General features: G+C 48.0%; 6 protein-coding genes across 6 annotated transcripts; 3 read left to right on the forward strand and 3 right to left on the reverse strand.

Moving 5' to 3' along the window:
* Nucleotides 1-946: 946 nt before the first annotated feature.
* Nucleotides 947-2,413, forward strand: ANOM_006302 (uncharacterized protein; the record flags this gene model as incomplete). Its single annotated transcript, XM_015551559.1, has 1 exon — nt 947-2,413. One exon carries the CDS (start codon nt 947-949, stop codon nt 2,411-2,413), a length of 1,467 nt encoding a protein of 488 aa, XP_015405768.1.
* A 2,888-nt stretch (nt 2,414-5,301) lies between these two features.
* On the reverse strand, nt 5,302-8,843 carry ANOM_006303 (DNA ligase (ATP) DNL4; the record flags this gene model as incomplete). The annotated part of the gene is made up of 7 exons (XM_015551560.1): nt 5,302-5,509; nt 5,569-6,036; nt 6,098-6,165; nt 6,218-6,350; nt 6,408-6,539; nt 6,592-8,696; nt 8,764-8,843. The coding sequence occupies 7 exons, from the start codon at nt 8,841-8,843 to the stop codon at nt 5,484-5,486; spliced, it is 3,012 nt and encodes a 1,003-aa protein (XP_015405769.1). The 3' UTR covers nt 5,302-5,483.
* Nucleotides 8,844-9,203: 360 nt separating this feature from the next.
* Nucleotides 9,204-12,698, reverse strand: ANOM_006304 (putative C2H2 transcription factor; the record flags this gene model as incomplete). Its single annotated transcript, XM_015551561.1, has 6 exons — nt 9,204-10,129; nt 10,183-10,327; nt 10,381-10,647; nt 10,701-12,273; nt 12,350-12,608; nt 12,668-12,698. The coding sequence occupies 6 exons, from the start codon at nt 12,696-12,698 to the stop codon at nt 9,204-9,206; spliced, it is 3,201 nt and encodes a 1,066-aa protein (XP_015405772.1).
* Nucleotides 12,699-13,637: 939 nt separating this feature from the next.
* Nucleotides 13,638-15,338, forward strand: irs4 (the record flags this gene model as incomplete). Its single annotated transcript, XM_015551562.1, has 1 exon — nt 13,638-15,338. The coding sequence occupies one exon, from the start codon at nt 13,638-13,640 to the stop codon at nt 15,336-15,338; it is 1,701 nt and encodes a 566-aa protein (XP_015405773.1).
* A 1,235-nt stretch (nt 15,339-16,573) lies between these two features.
* On the forward strand, nt 16,574-19,877 carry ANOM_006306 (uncharacterized protein). Its single transcript, XM_015551563.1, has 10 exons — nt 16,574-16,892; nt 17,065-17,110; nt 17,382-17,535; nt 17,595-17,805; nt 17,861-18,437; nt 18,494-18,532; nt 18,627-18,695; nt 18,779-19,038; nt 19,091-19,734; nt 19,800-19,877. Exons 1-10 carry the CDS (start codon nt 16,762-16,764, stop codon nt 19,841-19,843), a joined length of 2,175 nt encoding a protein of 724 aa, XP_015405770.1. The 5' UTR covers nt 16,574-16,761; the 3' UTR covers nt 19,844-19,877.
* Nucleotides 19,878-20,197: 320 nt separating this feature from the next.
* On the reverse strand, nt 20,198-23,264 carry ANOM_006307 (uncharacterized protein). Its single transcript, XM_015551564.1, has 4 exons — nt 23,090-23,264; nt 21,149-22,993; nt 20,792-21,084; nt 20,198-20,741 (listed from the first exon to the last, which is right to left on the reverse strand). The coding sequence occupies exons 1-4, from the start codon at nt 23,222-23,224 to the stop codon at nt 20,483-20,485; spliced, it is 2,532 nt and encodes an 843-aa protein (XP_015405771.1). The 5' UTR covers nt 23,225-23,264; the 3' UTR covers nt 20,198-20,482.
* Between the last annotated feature and the right edge of the window lie 351 nt (nt 23,265-23,615).

Raw genomic sequence — 23,615 nt, forward strand, 5'->3', positions numbered from 1 at the left:
TTATTATTATTGATTGTTAGGTGGTTGGGTAGATTTAGTCAGTGCCTTCCATAACAACCTTACCTAACTGGGGAAGGTTGAAACAATAGAAGGCGATACAGTTTTACGTAACCCTGGAAGATGGAACTTCCAAGTGGAGCGCCTGAAGGCTTCTTTGTACCCAACCCACATTGCTGGCGAAGTTGCATTTGGATCTTCGAGAACATACCGTACGCGCGTCGTACCACTGCGCTCTGTAATTTTATTCCACTGCCCACTAGGGCGCCTTGGCCTTACCGCACTTGAGCGTCACCATACTGTTTCCGGGGCTCGGCATTGTCCGTCCTTACCACCCAAACCCAGCCATTCCGCCTCACTCTTTCTTTTTCTTCACTGTCTCACGCTTAACCCTGGCAAGTTAGTCTCTACGTATCGAAAATAAGTATTGGAAATTACCCTATCCAAACGAAGTTACGGTCAACCTTAAAGCCGATCCCCCTACCGTCACTCTTATCGCACTCAAGTCTTGAGGTCATTCTTTGTTTTCCTTCCCTCCTGCTCGCATCTTACTATCATTCCCCGGGGGGATATCCATCTTCTTAAACTTGATCTCTCCTCTATTTTGGTTTCGCCTGGGAAACATACCGCCGGGATCCGATCACAGTGACCAGTATCCATTAATATCCGCAAAGTCGCGTGCCTGCATACACATCCGGGCGGCTTCCCGCATTGGGTTTCATTTGGCTGACACTGCCGCTCGCCCTCTGCCAACACAGCACCCTTGACGTATTTTGCATATTTATTCGACTGCCTCCCTAGGAGGAGTTTCCATTTTGGACGCTTCTCTTCCTTCTCCTTCGTCGTCCCACCATTCATCCATGTATCTCGCTCAGAAACTCGATCAGAGTGCCTCGTCTGGCCTGGGACGTCTTGCCAACCAACTGTACTTCGGTTATAAACTGTGAAGATGATGGTTCCTAGGGCCTTTCTGTTTAGCTCCGTCTCTCCCCTGCACGATGGGAAGAAGAGTCAGCTCTCGAAATCCGAGATTGACTTTGTTGCTGTGCAGGACGTCTCAGGCCTCGAGCTTCACAAGGAAAGCCCACACACCAGCCCAGTCATTATCCCCCCCAAACGCGGTCCTCGGATGACCCCGGTGCAGAGAGACCCTGCGAGAAAGGGTCCAAAGACTCTCAGAGGTGCAAAGACTACCCATAGAGCATCGTCGGCAGCCTCGGGTGACCGTCATGTACCTACTTCTATTGCTTCGATATTGGAAGCCACCGCCATCCCGGTGCCTCGACGCAAGCGCAATGCTCGAGAGCCTCGAAAAATACCCCAAGGCAATCATGTGCAAGATTTCAGCAAGTTGTTGTTAGAAGGTGTCAAGTCTAGAGATGATAGCTTAATGGAGAGTACGGGCAATACCATGCTCGACATCCTCCTTAGCCCGCCTGAAGATAATGACCGGTTCGCGAGTGGAAGCAATTGTGATAGCGATAGCGAAGCGCCATCATTATCCGCCCATTCTCTGTCTATCGAGTCGGTCCCATCGTTGGACGTGGAATTCGAGTCGCCATCTGGGTCTCCCATACCCTCTACACCTTCTAGCCAACGAAGCCCGTGCGAGAGACGATACCTACGCCTGTCGCAGTACGAAAGTTGTGCTTTAGACCATCCCTTATTAGAGGACGAACTATCAGACTCCGAATGGGAGGCTGTGCAGCAGCCTGCCTTCCTGGACAGCACTCCAGCGAAATCTTCACCATCTCGATCCTTCCCACGGCTAGGGTCCACTTTCAAGTCCAACCTCACGGCGTCACTGCGAGCCATAAAATCTGCGGCACAGACAGTTTCAACGTTCGCTACGCCCTCGGTTCAGCCTGATGATTTCCTCACTCGGTCTCTTCTTACGATCACACCGAAGATGACGGATGACCGTCGGCCTCCGCCCATGAACGAACCACCTTCTCCGGCGCTCCGGCGCTATTTCAATCCTGTTACGGTTTCACCCGCAGAAATTTATGCTTATCAGGAGCACCCACATGAAAACCTTGACACTAGCAATTGCCCCGTTTCCGTGCAGATGCAGACCTATCACCGGTCGGGAAAACGGGGCTCTCGAAAGAGTCGGTTCCACTTGTCGGGGTCGAAGGGTCGTGGTCGATATTCTTCTCCTTTCGATCCGGAGGTCCCACCGATGTCCCGCCAGCGCGAACCCCGGGAAAACAGTGACTTTTTGCGCACAGTAGTTATGGAAATGAACATGAGACGCAGCGGCAAGCTCCGGGACGACATTCCTACACGGGCACGAGTTTGGCTACCACCTCGCAAGGACAATCAAACCCGAAACAGCCCTTACGATTATTACGAAGACGAAGAAGAACATGCCATTCCATCTAGATGGGTTGGGATCTCCGCTGACAGCATGTGATATCCACACTCTTAGTGTTCGGTTCACATATAGGAGGCATTGGAATATTCCTTTCATTAGCGCAACGCATGGTGCGATGATTCCCCTTTTCTCGCATCTCACTTTCTTTTTCAATCTTCTTTGTTTTTTATTTTTATTTTCTTTTGTGTGTGTGTTCTCAAGTTCTCTGGGCTATATTGGCTATTGTAAATATTGAGCGACCTACATTTTGCATTTTGGGCATACAGACTGGAGCGAAGGCGTTCAGGGATCTTGGATGGTCAAGACCAACCAGACTTGCTTACAAACCTGTACTCCACAATATGGGGAAGAAAGTCAAGTTCGAAAAGAATAAGATTTGAAAGGGCTTGTCATCGATAGACATGCCGTGGGTTCATAACGTCACATGAACGTGATTAAACTTCTGAGCAATCAAATCAACGTCATTACTCTTTTAATCACTTGACCCGAGGTTTCCATCACGCGGCAGAGCAACCAAAGAAAGATAAGGTAAGCCAAATAGATTCGAGGAATAAAATACCACCATGTCTCGTACTTATCATCCCTGGAAGTTCAGGCCACCACCCCCGTCAGTGATTACGATACGCCGACAGGGTTACAGATTTAGTACCAGTACATACCCTAGTCACTGTCTGCCTACAGGCTACAGTGCTTCTGACCAAGATAAGACTAGCGAGAAGTGAGAGACGGATGCTCTGTATTATAGGAGCGTCCTAACGTGGAATGGTCGTATCGGAGAAATAGAATCCTTCCAAATCTTGGGTTACTTTGCCCAGCTCCGAGGGAACGTGGAAACATTGAAGTATAACTAATTGTGATTATCATGGGACTTTTGGATTCATTGATTGAAATTTACCGCTAAACTCGAAGTAAATCGTACGCTTCTCAGTATCTAATACTGCACTTATTCGGACCTATTATTTGAGGAACGTCATAAGGTAAGTTTCGTCTTCTTGAATAGCATGTTACCTATGGAACAGTTCAAGGAACAGTTTAAGATCGTGTGAAAGGACGTCAATATAGGTTATCCAATCTACCTAGAACCCCGTCTTGCATTTATCTCGCGCTGATACATATTTTGATATAGCAGATACCAAGCCACGTGAATCAACCTAGACCACTGCTTCCATATCAGGTAAAGCTTTAGTCACCTGTCGAGCTTCTTTGTATGGAAGTTGAGCATATTACTGAATCCACACTACATTTTCAATTTGACTATTCAACTTCTCTTGCAACTATGAAAAGCCGTACTCGTTATAGCTGATTAGGAACGGAGCCGGAAAAGACTTAGGACGGCCCTCGATTATTGGTATACAGATAGTTATACCGAGATAGCGCTAGCAACAGACTCGCAGAATTGTCCTGGGATCTTGAACTTTTGTGGTCATTCAATCAAAATGGCACCAAAAGCATGGTTCTGATCAATTCAACTTGATATTGTATAGGCTGCGAAATAGTGAACTATGCGCACATTCTCAGAGTTGTGAGTCTCCAACTACGCACTGAATAGTGCGAAACTATCAGTACTAGGACCCTGGATCGACGGTCTATACATATTCTTCTACTTCTGAGTACATACTTTTCGGACAAGATTACCCGCAGCTGCATCTATCAGAAGTAAGTCTGTATGGGTCTTGCTTTGTCTGACGCATTTCTGTTCTTAGACAGCGCCCTGTATCAGAATTCCTTTCTCTTCTTGCGAAAACTCTTATACTAAGAAGCATTCTCAATTTGTATCAAGAAGCTTAACAGGTTCTCCCGAAAAATATATATCACTGAACCTCCTTAGATCTGCCTTCCATATGTGTTCCGGTTTACTTCCAGGTTTGTGTACTTGGGGAGCAACGATTCGGTGAAAAGAGAGACGATGACCCAGCTTGCTAGTTGTGTGAGTAAACATTACTGTCTTTTCATTAACGCACATATCCATTCGCCGGCATTTCAAGGCCGACTAAGTCTTACGATGAGCTGACATATAATATCATTCTTTATATGCATAGCAGAAATGACCGTCGGCTTGTGTCCTATCTGCAGTTTGAATCTCTTTGGGCATATAGGAGGCTATTGTGAGAAGAACTTCCTTCTATGTATAGAGTAAGGACGGAATGAGAAAAACAAAAAATAGTCTGACATAAGAACAGTCATAGTCTCTGTCCCTAGACAGGATGAAATGCCAATGGGCCCTTCATGTTCGATTTTTATTATCAGCCTATATTATTCTCCAGATACACTACCAGATAGTTTAATTACTAACTGACTATCGACTGGCACATATATAACTCTTAATTTTAGGGAAGGAGGAGGACATGATATTATAGAGATAATGTCGATCAGGCCGAGCAAAGCAGCAGAGTTTCAAGTTCTAGAACGACGAGACTACTTGCTACCAACTTTTCATGAAAGTTAACACGAGATCCTACTTTGGCTGTTAGAAGACGAGGAATCGCGGTTTCTATGAGGTCCTCTTTCTGTCGAGAGTTGAGAGTTGGGAGGATCTCATATGTACATATCGAATAAGTCCGGGCTGCATTCATTAGGGTTAGATCTTGAACCATCTAAAACTAAGACACAAGCTAAACCCAATACAGAAAGGGCCTTGTTTTGTTTACAGTCACTGAAGCCCCTCAAGGTATTCAGTACTGTATGGTATATGGTATTCATTTAGGCTGTAATACTCAGCTAGGTCACTGTTATCCATGGACTCATCTTATTTCTCCCCTGTTTGTAGTGCGACCATGTCTCGTTCTCCCCTGTAGGCCTTATCTCTGTCCAATGATAGAGGATGGATTCTCTGGTTGGGCTTAACTTTACGCCGTGCTCCTGGAGCAAACTCCCGCAGTTCCGTGTTTGGGCAGTGTTGCAGATAAGCAAATAGTTGGGAAAGTAGGATTGGGTATGTTATTATGCAAAACTGAGTGTATGTATGTATGTATGTATGTATGTACAATTGGGAAGGCATGTTGCGCATCATTAGCAGCACCGTTGTATACATTTGAATTTGATTTAAGTCCATGGGAAATGCCCAACGACTGAGTGCATTCTTAGTGAGGGGGTTATGCGAGTTGCCCGTTTAGGTACCTCTGGAAGGCTGGAACCCTATAGGAAATTATCAGAATGGAGGAGTCCTAGTGTACCATGGCCAGGCTTCAACATACCCTCTTCATCCAACAGCGTCCGCTGTTTCCAGCACTCCTCTATCCATTCGACAGTGACGAGGTGTGGCAGCTTCTTCCCCGGTCTCGCTGAGTATGATTTGCGGATTGAAGAGACGTCTGAATTTGGGCTATCCGGAGCTATGACGATGTGAGTTACCGACGAAGATTTCGAATCCACAACACTCGCTCCTGCAAATCGCGCAGTGTTGCGTGCTAGATGAAGACGGTATTGCTGATGGGTTTGTGGTGTCTCGTGTACTTCTGCCTCGTCCACTTTCTCACTCTCTGGAAAGAAAATGGTCAAACCCTTGAACAGCCATCCGGAAGGCATCTCCCATCCGGCACTGACTCTCTCCTGAATACGCTCGTTGAGTTTTCGGGTGATTTCGGGATGCTGAGAAACTTCAAAGCGATGATCCTTGCTCATTTGTTTCAAGACCTTGACAACAGTCAGCAAGTTATAGCATTCTATACTGAGCGGGGATGCTTGCCTCCTTTAGCTCGTCATTGGTGGTGTTGCGCGCATAACTATCATTGAACCGATCAACGCTGGCTGCAATCTCCTCCTTTTTTTCCGGTGTCGCGAAGAAAACGTGCCTGGATGCGAGTTAGTGGATCAGGAGCCCTGTTCCAGACCGAATCGACATACCTAGGTTCTAGAGGAAGGAGAGAATCAGGCAAACCCACATCAATTTCACTCTGCTTGATGCAATCAAGAATCCAAGAAGGCCGTATAATATCGACATTACCGCTTTTTTGAAGAGAAGCGGCCTTTACAGTCCCTGCGTAACATGTCAGCTAATGCCAATGGTCCGAGGAGTCTTCCGAGGCACACGTACTTCTGTCTGCGATACAAATTGTGCTAGGAGCAGCATTACTCGTCTGAAAGAACTTGCCCCCATTAGCTTTGACGAGCTGTTCTAACTCCGCCTTCGACTTTTTGACCGGTGTGCTTGAGTCAGTTGTGATGTCTGTGACTTTATCAGTTTGTGCTTTGACGACACCCCCGGCCTTGCAACGTACAGAAATTTAGCCCTTCGAAGATATACCCAGATGGGCCGGCGTACTGAGCCTCTGCTTCCGCGTTGTACCCTGCAATAGCTAGAGGCTTTTTGTTATCCCTCTTCGCCCGTTTCTTGCGCGAATTATCCACATTGAATTCTTTCTCTTTGCGCTCTTGTTCCGCATTGGCTTTGAGGTCGAGGAACTCTTGCACTGACAGAGCGCTTTTCCAATCTTTGTCCATACGCAGCTTTTTGAAGCGCGGAAAGCGTAGCGTCAGTCCGATACGAAACTGATCACTGACAGCTACTGAAGCTGCCTTAACGCAGAGTACCACCGAGTCTTCGGGCTTTATCCACATGTCTGGGCGCTCGTACTGCGCATCTCCGCCTGCCAATTCAATGTATGCTGTGGGAGGCTTCTTGGCTTTCCACTCGTGCCATTTACCGTCCGTGTGGTGTCGAACGTTTGCATAATCAGCTGCAGTAAGGCCTCCTCCTACCTTGCAGAAAGAATAGCACTTAGATGCCACCCCTCCTTGTGAGGAATGCGCATCATCGACCCTTAACCCACACAAGAAACTTGAAAGGCCACCACCCCGATGACCAGATCCATAGTAGCCTCCGATCACGACTACATCCAATGACTCTCCGAACTCAGTCATATATTCCGGTTTTACCTTCATCCAGTCATCGTGTCTTTCATTCAAGCGATAGGGTGACCTGGGATTCTTAAGCACCAAGCCCTCGGAAGCCTCTTCTACGACTCTTCTCAGTGCCTCCTCTATTTCAGATTTGCTCGTAGCTTCTTCGTAAGGGTGGATTTCAAACCTGCGATGAACAGGTTTGATACTTTTCTGCAATGCGTTCCGGCGGTCACGAAGAGTGTACCTTGTGATATCGCGTCCGTTCAAGTACAGTATGTCAAAGATACGGAACAAGGGCCGGCTAGTGCTCGAGTACGGGTTTCTCTGTTCGGATAATGCAGCCGTCTTAAGAGCGCCAAAGGGGGCAATGGCATCTTGCTCAGTATCCCAAGTAATCATTTCGCCATCAAGAATCAAGCTTTCCACGCCATCTGCAAACGCATCTTTGAGATATCTTGTCAAAGCACCATTCCCATCTTGGATGCCATTTCCGTAAAGATATGTGTAGTCCTTGGCTTTTCTTGACCAGAAGCGAAACGTTCTTCCCCCTGGCACAGAGTCGTTTGAATCCATATGAAGCTGCATACGCTCCCCGTCAAGTTTCTCCTCAATCCAGAAAACCGGATCATCTTCTGTCAGCCTCATCCGGCCAATCATCCGATCCAGTGATTGCATCTGAAATTGAGCCAACTGTGGTTGGAAACACTGCATCAACGTGATTCCCCTTTCTTCAGCATCAAGCCGGATATTAGGATCATGCAGCTCCCAACAGACGCGCCGAAGACTACTTGAGATGCTGTATAGATTCTCCGCGTCTGGATGCAACACATCAAAGAAGGTGCGCTCCGTCGCACCAACCTTCATCTGTCGTAGGATGATACGAATAAGCCACATGAGCTCTTCCGGGTTCATTCGTCGGTAGAACTCTGTCAATATCGGTAACTGTTGATCTTCCTTAGATGCCGCAGATAGCTGATCGAGTTTCTGGTTCACTTCCTCGATGGTCATATCACCCACTTCCGTGCGCATTGGTCGCTTCGAGAGTACACCATAGCATCGGCCTGCGAAATCGCCAGCCATGCTAGACGTAGTGGTCTGTCCCGGCAATTTCCAGTTTAAGAGATTAAGGGCATCCTCCGAATGCTTATCGATTTTCATTATCCTGATTAGGAGCTTCCCGATAGCCTTCTCCTTCAATCCGTACATTGCCCGATCCCGATCTTTGTCGGGAAGAATCAATCGAAACGCGGGGTATATGTCGTCCCCGACCTCCTTCCTCCATCTTGAGATGAAGCGGTCGATAACATCTCGCCTTTTTTCCAATGGAGTCAGATTAGCGCTGGACAGTCCATGAGGCCCGACCTTCTTGCGCGCGGGTCCAGCTGGCTTCTTTTTGATCTCACTCAATGGATAGAAAAGTGTCTGGAACAAAACATGAAACGGTAAAGTGGTGGAATGATTTTGTGGGCGGTTGGGATATCTGGCGCCCAGTAGATTAGCAAATTGTGCAATGTTCAGCGAAGGGGAGTGAGAGTTGGCGGTATTACTTTTCATCTAGGTCAGACTCGTCATCTTGAACGCGAGGATCGGTATTGGCAGGCTCATTATAATCGTCGTCAGAATCCATGTCTCATTAGAAGCACTAGTTCGTAAATCGAGGGAATGAACTTGGTTTCGAGCGCGGAGCGCATGGAATAGTTTATTTATATCTGCATGGTAACTCCGTTGTAGTCTAGGCTGCAATAGGCAACGATAAGATAGGTTGACTTTACCCCAAAACATGTGACATCATATCAGCTTTGCTCACCACCGCCTTCGGACAAAAGTTTCTAGACTCACATCTATATTCCCATTTGTTGTCCATAATTGCCAAATCTAATTCTCTTTAACATACTCTAAGCTATGATAGGGTGTTGAGCACTAGGATAACTAAAGGAAAAAAGGTGTGCTAAACAAGAGAGAAAGAAATCGTAGCTGTACATCAAGGCTATTTGTCGCATGACATCAAGTCTCCAAGCCTTGTCAGGATTGCAATAAATCTCTTAGATATTCCCCAGGAATTAAGGCCAGTGAGCGTCTCGCAGCCAACCTGGAGAATCCGTTTAGGACCTTCGGGAGCACATATATCTCCCACGCCAGTCACATTACCCTTCATCCCTTGCCCTCCTCGAACAAAGATCTGGACCAGCTCGTCGTCACAAGGACGGTCAATATGGAAGAACGTGGGCTCGCTGGGTAGGTTCTCATCTGTCCCACCACGGGGCCTCATATCTGGAAAAACCTGCGAATGACACATGCCATAAGCCCATAGTGTAATTATTGCAAGAAATACAGCTACCGGCTCATGAAATGCATCGGTCGAATATCTTCGCACATGCCACAAAGATGCGCCTGCGTGTATAACTGCGAGCCGAGCCTTATACTGATCATGTTTGATCCAACGAAGTATATAATGCCACTCAATGGTCTGCTGGCGCGCGCTCCATCGAACCTTCTCTGTTGCTAGAGAGGTTACCAAGGTCCTAATCTCATGAAATGGTACGAGCAATATAATCCGGGCCTCGTGAAGGTGTAGAACGGTCGGGTGCTCGAGGCCAGATGCCTTAGCTATCGTGCTATTTGCTGCCCAATGGAGAATATCCAGACAATCGCATGCGCTATTACGCCATCTCGAATACGAAGGGATACCTGGTAGCCAAACAGATCCCGAGGGGATTGCAGCCTCCCTTGGCTGTTTCTTGGCAGTTGGATTCCAGAACGACAAAGGACGGCGAAAATAATCCCCCACCTCCCACATCCGATGGTAAAGCGCATGGACTAACAAGATGTGACCGAATTCTCCTATATTAGCAACAAGCTTCTTCTCGATATACAACGTGAGCACGGCGTTGTAGAGAGAAACCTCCTCATGGCCTAAGGGGCGCAGGTTAGACAGCAATACGCATGAAAAGAGACAGGAGAGATACCTGTAGTCTTATCGTAAAGTCGTTTCCAGGCATCGACGGAGCTTGCTCGCCAGAGGTTTTCGTCTGATGGCAGTGGAGCTTGGCCATCATCAAGGGAGAGCAATAACCGACTTTCGAAGTGGTATGCAAGCATACAGTCCAAAAGCTATGATCTCAGTCAACTATGCGTTCGCTCAAGCTACGACTTTTATATCTTACCCATATAAAGTAGCCTGTTCTTTTTCTTGTTTCGTCCTCAATCCATGTCGCCCAACGAGCACCCTGCGAAGTGTCCATTGTTGAAAGTCTTGACGGGGTAGAAGCACATAACAGCCCCTCACGCGTTGAAAGATTGACTAATTCGCCGATACTATCCAACGCGAAATCTCTACTGTGCTCATTGCTTCCGTGAAGCAACCCGACACAATTTAGCATTATTGTCTGCATAAGCCAAAGAGGTACTTGTCCTGGGAGGCACTTCTCCTTCTTTAATAGCAGTCAGTGGATGCCCTCGCTTGGATATTCTAGTAGGCTCATACCTCAATATGTATAGCTCGCCGGAGAAACTCGTGAAATGCTGCAGAGCAATTATCTTGTTCATCAATGCCAGCAGCATAGCTGCCTATTGCTGACACGGCCATTGTCAATAGCCAATGGCATGTATTCGGATTGAAAGTAGGGCCATGTAAGATTGGATATACTGTCTGGAAAGAGTCAAAGTAAAGTTCGACGAACTTTGACAGGGCTTCTCGAGGGGGAAAGTCCTTGTTTTCAAACTTGGGATAGAGAAAATTCTCGGTGCAACACAGCTGGAGAAAGACCTGGTAAATGTTGTCATACGTTGCAGGTTCGAGTTGAAAATTGAAGGCTACTTCCTCAGATGAAGTTTCCTCCCTAAGTCCCTGGATGGTAGGGAACGAGAATTTAGACTGGTCGCCTGCTCGACGTAAATGAGACCGAATATCGATTAGACCTGTAGGTCTTAGTCCAGGATCCTGCTTCCGCCTGTATTTTGGAAGCCGAGCGCCACCCCCGTCTATATACGAATCTGCCGACCGTTGGGAGGCGTTGCAAGGCCTCGACTGGGGCGTCGATGATTGAGCAGCATCGCGGGGAAAGAGTCTGGGGCTGTCGACATCAGTACCTAGCGAAGTGTTTCCAGAAGGTGTGTGATAAACATGCTCTGGTAAAGATGGACTAGTTTTTTCCGCACTGATAACTGGGGGAAGCCATGATGCCTGGCCCAGGGAACTGTCGATGGTCCCTCCTTGCGAAGATTGCGGGGGCGGACGGTTTCCAGTAGGGCGGTCACCAGTGGTATCAAGTAACAAATCGTTCGAAAGCCAGTTGATCGTTGATGCCATTGCGGGATCCAAGTAGGGCTGTGTGAACCCCAACTGTAGCTGTTGGTTATGTGCAACCATCATACCCATATTGATACTAGGGCTTGGTATCTCAGGCTGAAACTGATGGTTTAATCGAGCTCCTTGGGCACCTGAGAGTGTTGCCCTAATATCCGACGTGGGCATCTGCGGATACAGCTGTGGAAGGTTTACTCCCGCGTATGTATCAAAAGGAAATCGTGAGACATCTATCACCCCGTTGCTATTAGACAAATGCAGATTCTCCGGTTCAGAAGCTCGTCGGCTATCTTGAAGGTCACTAAGAGGTTCACCGGAGTGTTCTTGAGAACTGGATGCGGTCTTGGAAGAGCTTTGCCCAGACAGTTGGATCTGAAATTGACCAAGTTGGTAGCCGGGAATCTGGGAAGATGGTTTCCCTCGGTCCTGCGCGAAATGGATGTCTGGATTTGCCGCAGAAGGAGAGCGGGCATGACGAGAAACCTGCTCCTGGGGTGAGCCGTCCACAGAGTCCTGATTCCGGGATGACTGTTTCCGCGCTTTCGCTTTGGATCGTCGCTCGGTTGGATATTGACATTCGAGTGATCGATTGTCGCAACGGATGCATGGTGTTCCTCCGCTACATCGCACTCTTGCTACGGCGCATTTGAAACAAGCCCGAAACGTCTTTACCGTAATCCGATGTGTGCGGTCCTTCCCACCTTCTGGTCCCAAGGTATGGTGACTCAACTCGTGACGATGGAGTGTGTCACTGACCAGTGTCAGCTGCAACTTATCTGCGAGATACCGGATCGGTCTCTGTTTATTGGGCAAGAGCTAAAACGTACGTTCTCGAGAAATGCCGACCGCACTGTGTACATTCAAAGGGCTTTTCTTTCGTATGGCTGCGAAAATGACGCTTCAAATGCTCCGGTCGCCTGAAGGTGCTGTGGCAGATAGAACATCTAGTTTGACTGGAGCCTGTAGATATGGGCTGTATTTCATGGTCGTAATTGTTCCTATCACTCAATGTCGCTTCTTCGGCCTCATGGCGGTTTGCAACTGCTACCTCGTGTCTGGTTACTTCTTCTGTGCGTCCTCTTGAGTCTTTCACAAGGCAACTTCAGGAAGACCTTGAAGGAAGGAGGATGTAGCCGAATTCATACCTGGGCCAGCGTCGCGGTTCTCCGGGGACATGGCGTCTCACGGACGATTGTTCCTTAAGGTAGATAGTACTTGTGAATTTGGCATGGCACCTTGGATAGCAAAACAGATCACCGTATGATAGAAGTGGCGAGAGGTGCATCACGAAAGACCCTGCGATGCTTGCATTTCATCACTATAATCGGCCGGCTTGAGGTATTCGAACCCTGCAGGTAGATGATGAAAGTTCTTCAAGCAACAATCTTTCGAGGCAGTGGACCGATCCACTAGCTCCAACTCCGGGCTGGAGGTTACGTCGCAGCGCAACCTGGAAGGGTTAGAAGCGGGGAAGAATATTTGGGTCAATTGAACGTTTCTCCAGAATATTAACTTACATCCTGTACTAAGAGTGAGAGCAGGGACCTCGTGATTGGACAATGAGCATTGGTTGAAATTCCCCGCACTGCCGGCTGTCTTACCTTTCGGTTAAATGTGGAAAACGAGAAAGGGGGATGAGAAAGTAAGGTTAATTCCAAGAACAATATATTAAGGGAAAAGAAGACAGATTAGTTAAGTATAAATTGCTCGAGTAGAACCTTATTCCGAACAATTTGCAGTCACAGAGTGCGTGGAATTGTTTTGCCAAGTAGGATGTATGCTATGAGCTGGTCGGTTAATATATGGTTTTACCAGCATTGCTTGATTATCATACAAAAGAGGGCTTCCGAGTCCCGCGCACGAGTCCAGAACTACTATTTCCGTAGGAGGTTAGCTGATTACCTGATCCAGACTAGCCCAGCAAATGACCTCTTAGCACAGCTCAAGTTGCTGTGTCTAATTTGTTCCCGCAGGTACAAACATCAATTCTTTCCTGGTTCTTATATGCATGAGTGGATAAAACATGCCTTTTTGGGATCTCTTAGGATCTGTATGAAACGTATATCATTGCACACTTTCCCTTGATGTTTCAGTGACTTCAAACGGGTCTCATGAATGGCGAATTCAACACCCGCTGTGAACCAGCGGGTCGCTCCCCATTCATCTCCCGGCCATGCCCATAATGCCGTGACGGCTTTGCAAGGTGCTACCACTGCCTTTCGCACAAGCGCTTCTAGAAGCAGTTCGCCTGCAGTCGCCCATAGAACCGGAGGAGCCGTTGATGTCAACAAACGTGATCTCGGCCCGGGTCCCCGTCCCGATATTGAAGCCGAAGTACCACCCGAAGTTGGTTCCGTAAAGGACAAGATTGGGAGGTATACTGCCCATTCTCAAAATGCTCTCGAGAGCGTTCGCAAGAGCCCAGCAACATTTAGACCAGAGTCCCCGCAGCAGATCGCCGCCCGGTTTGCTGCGGAACATCTCCCTGTACATAGGAAAAATACAGCAACAGCTACAGATAGCGGTGTGACTCGAGGCACAAATGGACCCCAATCAAGGAACGAAAAGAATGTACAAGATGTGAAAGCGTTCAGTCCAAGCTCAGCCGAGAGCATCACAACGAATAATAATACGATCGGGCGACATTCAAAGGGTGACGAAACTGAACCGACTCGAGATTTATCTATTCGTCGAAAGCCGACCATACCAACACCTAATACACCTCTAGAATCTATTCAACAGGCAGTGGCAAAGCCACGTCCAATACCCCCAGCACCTCGAAAATCTCGATTAGTCACAGGCAGCCCAGGGTTAGCTGAACCTGCCACGAGAAGTGGGCAGCCCAGCGAACCTAAGGGCTCGCTCGAGCCCCTAAGCCCTTACTCCTTCGGCCCCCCCAGGGATGTACCTACCTCATCAAATGAGAGAGGTCCTGCATTGCCTCCACGGCCTGGCGTATCAACTACGCCTAACGGTGGTCTAAACAATCATCGAGCCCTTCTGGCGAAGAATGATGCCCCAAGACGACCACTAAGCCCGAGTGCTTCGTCGATCTACGACCGACAACGCAATAGTAGCACTCCGAGTCTGCGCGACGATTCGGGTAGTTTGAGTGAAGGCGCCCTTTCAGATGCAATCGTCGCATCATCATTGGCATCCTCCCGAGCACCACCTACCAAGAAAGGCCCGCCACCTCCCCCTCCACACCGGCAAGCAAGGTCTCGTTCAATATTACGTTTTCACAACAACGGGAGAGAGTTTTCGCAATCTCGAAGCCCATCCAGCCCTTTGCGACATACGCTCCGCAACCCGGCTAAACCCGACGATGAAGAGGATAATCACCACCGACACAGAACGCATATCATCCGGAAACACCCACATAAACATCACGAAGGCGATCGAAAGAGATGGCGCTGTGAGCTTACGGAAAAGGAACGAAAACGCTACGAGGGTGTATGGGCGGCTAATAAGGGGCTTCTCGTCCCCACAAAAGAAGAAGTAGACAGGCAATGTTCCGAACATGATCCATTGCGAGACATATGGCCTTCGGATGCCTCGGAGATGGTAGTGAATATCGTGGTTCAAGACATCTGGTCTCGGAGTCGCCTCCCATCCTTCGTGCTGGAGCAGATCTGGGATCTAGTTGATACACAAAAGATTGGACTCCTAACAAGAGAGGAGTTCGTTGTTGGGATGTGGTTGATTGATCAGCAACTGAAGGGACACAAACTGCCTGTGAAAGTGCCGGACAGTGTCTGGGGCAGCGTGAAGCGTGTGCCTGGGATTAGTTTACGCGACATTGACTTCCATTCCTGACGTGGCAGTGGGCTCCATTCCATATCATTCGTAAGGATGATCCAGATATGGAGGACAGTAATTCTATTTCGAGAACAGAACTACCTAGTTAGAGTAAGAACCTAAATCGCACTAGTCGGATCGGACATTACTAGTTGCCTGTAGGGTAGCATTAACGTGACCCGCCTTGGATGGATTTGATAGGTATCTTCAGCTGACCAGAATGTGCGTATGACGGTGAATACTCGGGGATAGTCGGGCTCCAGCGGAAGGGCTCCAGCGCAACCTTGCGTACGGGACCTTCCCGCCCGGATATCTTCATTCTGGACCGGAATGCATCCGAGAATGGCGTGTTGTGTTCGGAGTAGCACTCACTACCTACCTTCAGGTGGCTCAGCCCTTCATTCAATTAGAGTTCACCTAAGGTGTGTCGATCGATTAGCCCTCCTTTGCCCCGAGATCTCCAAGCTAACCATTCTGGCGCCTTGTTATCAAATCGATCTATCGATCTCCCTGGGTCGCTTTGGCTTTGCGTCCGCTCACCCCTGTTATCGAACCAATTCGATCTTGTTCTGGGAGATGTTCGATTGATCATTCGCGGAGATGATGAATGAGGGAATAATCGGGATCGACTTCCTGTGTAAAACGTGGCAAGCCACCGGTATGTAGACAAATGGGTTCCTGGTGTCAGTCAGTAATGTAACCGCAGTACTCCGTATCGATATGACAACGGAAAGTATCACGTGACGTATAGAATCAGACCACGGCGTGGTCAACGTCGTCCGAAAGCGGTTTAACGCAGACAAAGAAAGCAAAATGAGTGGAAGCTAACCCGATCGAGAGAATTAAGCAGAGAACCGTGAAGTAGCACAAGCAAACGAGAGCAGATACAAGTGCTTCTTTTTCTTTTTCTTTTTCTTTTTTTATTCTAGTTGTCATATCTTAACTTTATAGATTTGGGATCCATGCGTCGCATTTTTTGATCAACCTCATTCGAGGAAGCTCCATTCAGGGGAACCCAGAGGAACATGCTTTTTGACTAATCGCGAATCGTCCGCCACATTTACGCTTTCTTGGGGGCAAAGCAAATCCCGAAGCGTGAGCGACCGGGATTTGAATCGTTGGCTATGGATGATTAAGCCCCAGTACTACACCCCAGTTCTCGACGCTGTACGGCGTATATCAGACCACCTCTTCGGGTATCGAAATACACACTTTCCTTAGGGATCCCCCCGTGGCCCGTATGCTTCCCCTGGTAACGATGCGCAGTCCGAGTATCTACTAGTCGTCAATGTCGGGAACACTCGCGGTGAAAGTCTTGAAGTCCCTTTGTGTATCGATCGTTGCGGCTGCATAACACAACTGAACATTGGCAAAGCCGGTTCGTTTCTAGACTACTACTACTAGGATATTATACTCCTCCCCCATTGCTCAAGCAATCGCCATGGTTCTGGAGAACTTCCAGAAATTTCATGACAACGGAACCACCACAGTTACACAGTCCAAGGTCGCAAGGCCCACTGTGGTGCGAAAGAAATTTGCGAAACCACCAGTCAAAGTAGCATGTCTAGCCTGGTACGTTATTCCTTTGCTTTATGATTCTGCCCATTACCCCCGGAGGCCAACGCCCGGTTTTTGGGATCTGGACTACGATCATGCACCGTGTGTGAGACAAAGTCCCTGTCTGACTACAAGGTGCCTGGTCCCCTGTTATGTCGGACCTGGGCTGACGCATACTCTTAAACAGTCGTGCTTCAAGGACACGCTGTGATGGACAAGTTCCTTGTTCCAATGTAGGTCTTCTATGTCTCATTACTTCCAGTTATCTTCGTGTTTCTTCTTATTTTCCCTCTGCTTGACTTTCCTGTCTTTTTGCTCTTCTTTCTTTCTTTTTCCTTCCCCCCTTTTTCTTTTTTCGTTTCTTTTCTGCTTTTTATATCTTTTCTCTCTCTTATTGAATGGTGTCTGTTCCCCGTGTCTCAATATGTTCTCCACTCTACCATACACCATCCCCGCAAAGTACATTATACAGGCGTTTACTGAGACAATTACTTCTATGAAAAGTGTCTTGGCAAAAGAAGGAAATGTTCCTATCTGCCTAGTAAACGAGGCGGTCCAAGGAAGAAGAAAAGGGCATCCATCTCCCCTGAAGGAACTGTTCCGCAGGATGATGCTCACAGCTCAACCATTCACTCGGCGGCACCCGGACTCGATGAATGTACGTGATGATGCGTAAATCCTAAAATTAAGAGCAACCTATACTCACTGTTGATACAGCGACGGGCATGTTTGGCCAGATCGATGGGCTGTCGGTACCAGGAGCCGGGCTGAGAAGCTTGGATTTCCCGTCGGACGTTCAATCAATGTTCGCTGACCTCTTTATCCCCCATGATGCTGGTCATCCACCTGTACAAATGGAGCCAACGCCGTCGCCGTCCAACATATCAACTCAGGCATTGGTAAGGACGTACGGCTCTGAACACGACATGTGGGTTCTGCATTGCCCCAACCAGACTACTGGTCCCTTCTAATCTCCCAGGCAGACTCAACGCCTACTATGACTTTATTCATCATTATTTCCCTATTCTTCCGCCCAGGGCAGCTCCGGCCTCTCCAGACAGACCATTGGATGCGGTTGGATCATATTCCGAATCTCCGACAGAAGAACCTCTTCTATTGTATAGACCACGGTCCCCTCTTAGCCTTGCTTTGTCTGCAGTCTTGGCCCTCATACCCCATCCAAGTGACTTGGAGCCTTCGTCTCCTGCCTCTGTTATCCGACGTAGGACGTATGCACATACGTTCTCCCAATTGGCCAATTCCAGCATCGAAACAGATTGTGAGCTCCATGCCTCTTCTACCGATCCTTCACAGGCGCTGTCAAGTGAACGCCCTCTCATCAATAGAGAAAGCTTCCATCCCCATGCACCCGTGGAACTCGAATCTATTCTTGCGCTCTTGGTTCTCTCCGTGTACGAATACACTCAGCGGGGAAATCTGCTTAAGATGCGATACCGTGCGGGTCAGGCATTGGCGATCGCGCTAGACATGTCTCTGCATTCTTTGGGAGAAGAGTATGATGAATTCGCGGAAGGTCGAAGAAGAGCTTGGTGGATGACGGTATGTCTGGTTTGACTGGAATCATGTCTAGTCTGCTAACCTTGTTGTTACCTTAGTATTACTGCGTTCTTCAAGGGTCGATTGTCAGCACAACAGTGAGTTTTCTCCAGAAATATGCCGCCATCCCCCCTCGCCTCCAACACACACAAAAACATCTTTGATGGTTTAGTTGTTAACGCAGTCAACCAGCCACTTGCCATTGTTGCGAACGACCCTCAGTTTGTAACACCTTACCCACGCTTTGCCGCCGATCCAGATGTAAGTCTCGCCTGCGCTCTTCCACCAATTAGAGATTCCGTGCGGAACTCAACTCAGGAGGCGATCTCTAACATGATCTACAGGGTTGGGCTGTTCTGATGCAAGCTCAGCAAGTGCTAGTTTCAGCAACTCAATTCGTAATTGACCTGAACAAATGTATATCAACAAGGACAAACATGCCTTACATCTACGAGCGAATGCAGCAACTCGACACATGGGCGAGCTCAGCATTGGCGCAGTCGAACCTGCTTCCTATTGTTCCCCCTTCCATGAATTGTGGCGATGGTATGGAATTCACAACGGCTCAAAGTATACGTTCAATTTCCAGAATCAAGTTGTCCAGGTAGGTATTCGTATGAAAATCGCATTCCAGCATATCACTGATCATATCCTAGCGCACAAATCAAAACTCACCGCTTTAGAGCATTTTCAGACATCCCTATCTTCATTAAAAAACATTGTGACCTAACTGCGGCCAATGCCAACAACCTAACAACATGCAATTCTACCAAGGATTCCAGAGTGCAAAGTGGGATTAGCGACATTCGATGCTCGTGCGGAGGTTTGGAACCATTTCAGCAGTCGTCGAGCGAGTACACCCCTTCCACCGCTTCATCCACGTCCTCAGACTATCAGTCGATCTCCCAGTACTCGTTTACCAGTGGATTCCCCTTCAGCATCCAACACTCCGCCAAAGTTTGCCTTAGGGCTTCTCTGCTGATCTCACGCATGTTCCCAAGTCTACCCATACCGCAACCGATTATGGACGAGCCAAAGAGCCCGCAGGGGCTGACGTTACAACCGCCGAACCAGCTTCCTCGAACTATGCCATCATTTGCCTGCTGTTTGATGCAAGGCAGCTACGCTATGCTAATGATATTCTACAAAGCACGTGTAGAAAAGCAGCTGTCACCAGACTATGGAAACAAGACTACTCCCTCAGATCGATTGATCGAAGAACTCAGGCAAGGACTGGAGCGAATCATTGCTACCGTAACCAATTATGCAGCTGCTTTTGAGGCGTTAGACGGCATGAGAGGTAAGTCTTATTGCTATCCATGCTCCAGACAGAGTATGAGCACCGCAAACTAATCATGAACTTAGATGAAATCGAAGGTGCATATCAAACGGCGTTCCCTCAACCATAATTTTCTTCCTGGCTTCTTGATCTTTTCGTCTTTTTCTTTCTTATAACTTTCGAGTCCGTTCTCATACCCATTTTACCGTTCTTTTGCTTCATCTCGGTGGGGCGCGATACTTCTTTTTCATGGGGTTTGATATCTGGTACGTCGGAATACTGGGATGGATGGATAAACCAGGCATCACATAAACAAAAAGCGAACTTATAACATTCATATGCGGCGTTATATATCTTAGGGCTATGGAATATGGGGGTTCACCTGTACCAATTTAATGACGATAACTACGAACAATCATCTCCTTTCAAATATCCTACCAATGGCGGCTATTTAATAGTATTCAGGACTGTAAAGCGCATCAGGTTCATAGAAAGGTTAAAAGTTTCGCGTCTATTATGTCCCCAACATTGTAATCAATATCTGTGCAGCAGAAGCAAAGTATTCTATTTAAGATCCACCATAACATAGGAATGAGCTCTATCTTTTTTTCCCTTGAAACTCTCCACCCAGAGAAGTGTACAGAAGTGTACAAAGAATAGGGCTGCCTAAGGTGGGCAATAGCAAACCACACCGGGCTGGGAGCAGGATTTAGTAGATGTCAGTGGAAAGGGTTGATGGAGAGAGTATGTGTCAAGTACGGAACTGCGGCTAGAGCTTTGAGCGGATTCCTTCCAGTCGGAACTTTACATCCTTCAGAACCTTGCTGGTCGGTTTCCAGTCGTCAAACTGTCGTAGCAGTTCCATTGTTTCTTCGTAAAGCTCGCGTCGGACGTACTCTTCTTCAAGGAGGCCGCGCATGGCGAACGGGAGGATGTAAGGGTTCACTGATGAAGCCGGGGGGCTTCGCTTGACGCTAAGCGTTGCATCTTGGACATTCGACGTTTCCAGAGCGAATTCAATGGCCAACCTAGAACAACATTAGCGTAACGAGCTCTAACTCAAACAAAAGTAACATACCGATACACAGCCTCATCATCATAGAGACGTGAGTGGCCATCGCCACTATACAGACTACCTGCTAAAGGCGAACTCAATTCGCGGATGAGGCCATGATCTGGGAGCCCAAGATTTCGAAGCTTAAGAGCAAACCCGACCAAATGTGATAAGCTGCGAGACATATCAGCGGCGGCTCCAAAAACAAGGTTATCACTTGAAGCAGGAATAACATACAAACTTGGAGCATGTACTCTACCGTCGACAAATACTGCTCGGTAGATATACGGATGAGCCATCGGCGAAAATAGCGATGACTGTCATTGAAAACTAACATTAGCCGTTGCGCAAAAGTTGTTGATGAACCCGGGAAGCACACACCTCTAGAGAAACGAGTTGGTCATCGATACTTCCGATATAAGAAATCCGTACACCGAAATCGAGACAGGCTCTAAGCGCTGCCTCATAATCCTTTGAAACTTGACTGTGAGGCAATGCGAATTCAAAAAGCTCACCAGCAGAGCCACTAATCCATCGTGATCGATAGTCGGAGAAAGGCCCCATGTTCACACCGGCCATGGCACATATACCGACCCGCGCAGCGTTAAGGCATCCAAAGGATATTAACTTCGCAACCAACATTATTGCAACAGGAACACCTTGACTATGGCATGCAATCAGTAGGAAGTCTGCCTGCCTTATCTTTTCCATCCAATTGAGTAGTAGTTTCCACAATAAATCAACTCGTTCAGCAATGCGACCTTCGCCTTCTAACGCTATCTTTTCAATATCGCATGTATATGCATGATCGTCTGCCCAGTTTTTAAGAGCATCTGCCGCCATGTTCGAAAATCTGATAGATGTACCAGTCGGCTGACCAAGGACTGTCCGAATTAACGGGGCGGGGAAGTACCCGTGTATTCCTATAGCCAATGCTCTTTTGATGGGCGGTGGGTCCTTAATCATGTAAACATGTCTATTGTCTGGCTCCTTGCTGTAGTGCAAGAATCGCCCTATTGACTGTAACAGACTAGGCTTCTCTTGCAAAGCGAAAGTGTCTCTGAAACGTGGGAGGACCTGGTTAGGTAAAATCTTCTGTAGATGCTTTGAAGCTGTTGCTTCGGACGTGTTTACTGCAGAAGCAGTGGAGTTGGAATCTGGCCCAGAAACAGCCTGTTCAGGGAGGATAGAACTGCTCTTGGGAGATTTTATCTTAAGAGTTCCCTTCTTTGAGAGCTCTACCTTTTGTTCCGGCTCGGATTCGGGATCATCGTTGGGTTTCTTTATTATGGAATCCTGGGCAGTAGAGGCTTCAACGGACTGGACTTCCAGGGACTTCACCGGCGAAGCGTCTTGTGAAGTCTCTCTGAACCAGAAAGACCAGCCTGACGGTTTAGCACTTTTAGCAGGTGCATCTGCTGGAATGTCTGCAATAGGCTCGTTTACATTTTCATTTGATGTAGGTGGTGTATCAGCAGGGGGTGTTGGTCCATCTGCTGCTGGCGGGTTCTCGCGGTGGGGTTCTTCTAAACCCTTCGAAGATGATGAGCCGTACCACATCTGGAGCCAGGATCGCTTTTGTGCTGTGTCGTCAATCTCTGCTGTTTCAGGAGGCTTTGTTTCCTCTGCTTGACCTTGATTGGCAGGTGCAGCGTCCTCCTCTTTTGAGGTCTGATTTTCTGCAGCTTGGTCCACTGGGGCCGGGGTTGAATCTTCCGGGAAGCTATCTGGAGGGTTTTCAATCCTGGAGGGGGGCCAGACCCATGAAAACCACCCACTTGGTTGCGACAGCGTTTGTTCCTGACTCGTTTCTACCTCCCCAGACCCTGCATTTGTCTCAGTCTCAACATTCGATTGGTCGTTACCAATGTTTCCTCCCGTGCCGGCGCCTTCGTCATTTGACGATTCCTTATTTATTGACTCGGTTGCTGAGGCAGTAGAGTTAGGCTGGGCTTCTATTGCTGGTGAAGACGCAGTGCCATCGGATGCGATATTGATTCGGGTGGTGGTGGCGTTGGCAGGAAGGGAGCGAGTCGAAGCGCCAACTTTTCTAGTAAGTTGTAGAGAAGGATTTCGAGGGTGTTTAGGAGAAGCAAGCTGCGACACTGGCGAGGAAGTAAGGCTTGAAGCTACGTTTTGGGCAACCGAGATGCTCTCACGGGCAACCTCGGTAACTGGGGCCGCTTTAGATGATTTGGAAACGGGCCAGGCTCCTGGGTACCAATTCTATGAGAACAACCCTAATCAGCTACCAGAGAATACAGACACAAAGGATAGTAGAATAATGCACTTTGTAAAATTATACGAAATTCTCAAACTTACTCCACTACCGCCTTGTTTCAGTGAGCCCGAGCGTCCTCTGTCTTTCGACGGTAATGTCGTCCCATCATTCGACGCTTGTGAATCCGCAACTGACGGAATGGACTTTACTCTCTTGCGAGAACCCGTGGGCGCCATGAAAGTAGAATATAAAACATTACCATACCATCAACTGCATAGAAATTGTTGAACAAATTTGGAGGACAGTGGCCTCCAAAGCTACAGGAGTCGAAGATAAGCCATGGGGTGGTGGTGCCTGTTGGTGATCTGCGTCGAGTCAAAGCCACGGGGGGAAGAGAGAGATTTAGTCGGCCCAATAGACAACAGAGGTGATATCACGTCACATGGATTCCCGACCCCTGACCGCCTTTGGTGCCTGGGGTATAAGGCTAGATACGTTGTAAGCGTTGGGAGTGTGGCTAGTGACCAGCCACCGCCACAACTGACAGAAGGTGAAAAAAAAAAATTATCTTACAGGCGGTGTGGAGTCGAGATCCAGGCGGCCGATAACTTTTTTCTTGCGCTGGTT

This window comes from Aspergillus nomiae (assembly GCF_001204775.2).
Source record: "Aspergillus nomiae NRRL 13137 chromosome Unknown contig00185, whole genome shotgun sequence".
Classification (NCBI taxonomy): Eukaryota; Fungi; Ascomycota; class Eurotiomycetes; order Eurotiales; family Aspergillaceae; genus Aspergillus; species Aspergillus nomiae.

Excerpts from the sequence above, each read along its gene's own strand:
- ANOM_006306 (XM_015551563.1), top strand. The coding sequence starts at position 16,762 with ATGGTTCTGGAGAACTTCCAGAAATTTCATGACAACGGAACCACCACA. Across the intron at positions 17,536-17,594 it reads GGCACCCGGACTCGATGAAT|CGACGGGCATGTTTGGCCAG; the intron begins GTACGTGATGAT and ends CTGTTGATACAG. Across the intron at positions 18,696-18,778 it reads GCTTTGCCGCCGATCCAGAT|GGTTGGGCTGTTCTGATGCA; the intron begins GTAAGTCTCGCC and ends CATGATCTACAG.
- ANOM_006307 (XM_015551564.1), bottom strand. The coding sequence starts at position 23,224 with ATGGCGCCCACGGGTTCTCGCAAGAGAGTAAAGTCCATTCCGTCAGTT. Across the intron at positions 22,994-23,089 it reads TGAAACAAGGCGGTAGTGGA|AATTGGTACCCAGGAGCCTG; the intron begins GTAAGTTTGAGA and ends TTGTTCTCATAG. Across the intron at positions 21,085-21,148 it reads ACCAACTCGTTTCTCTAGAG|TCATCGCTATTTTCGCCGAT; the intron begins GTGTGTGCTTCC and ends TTTCAATGACAG.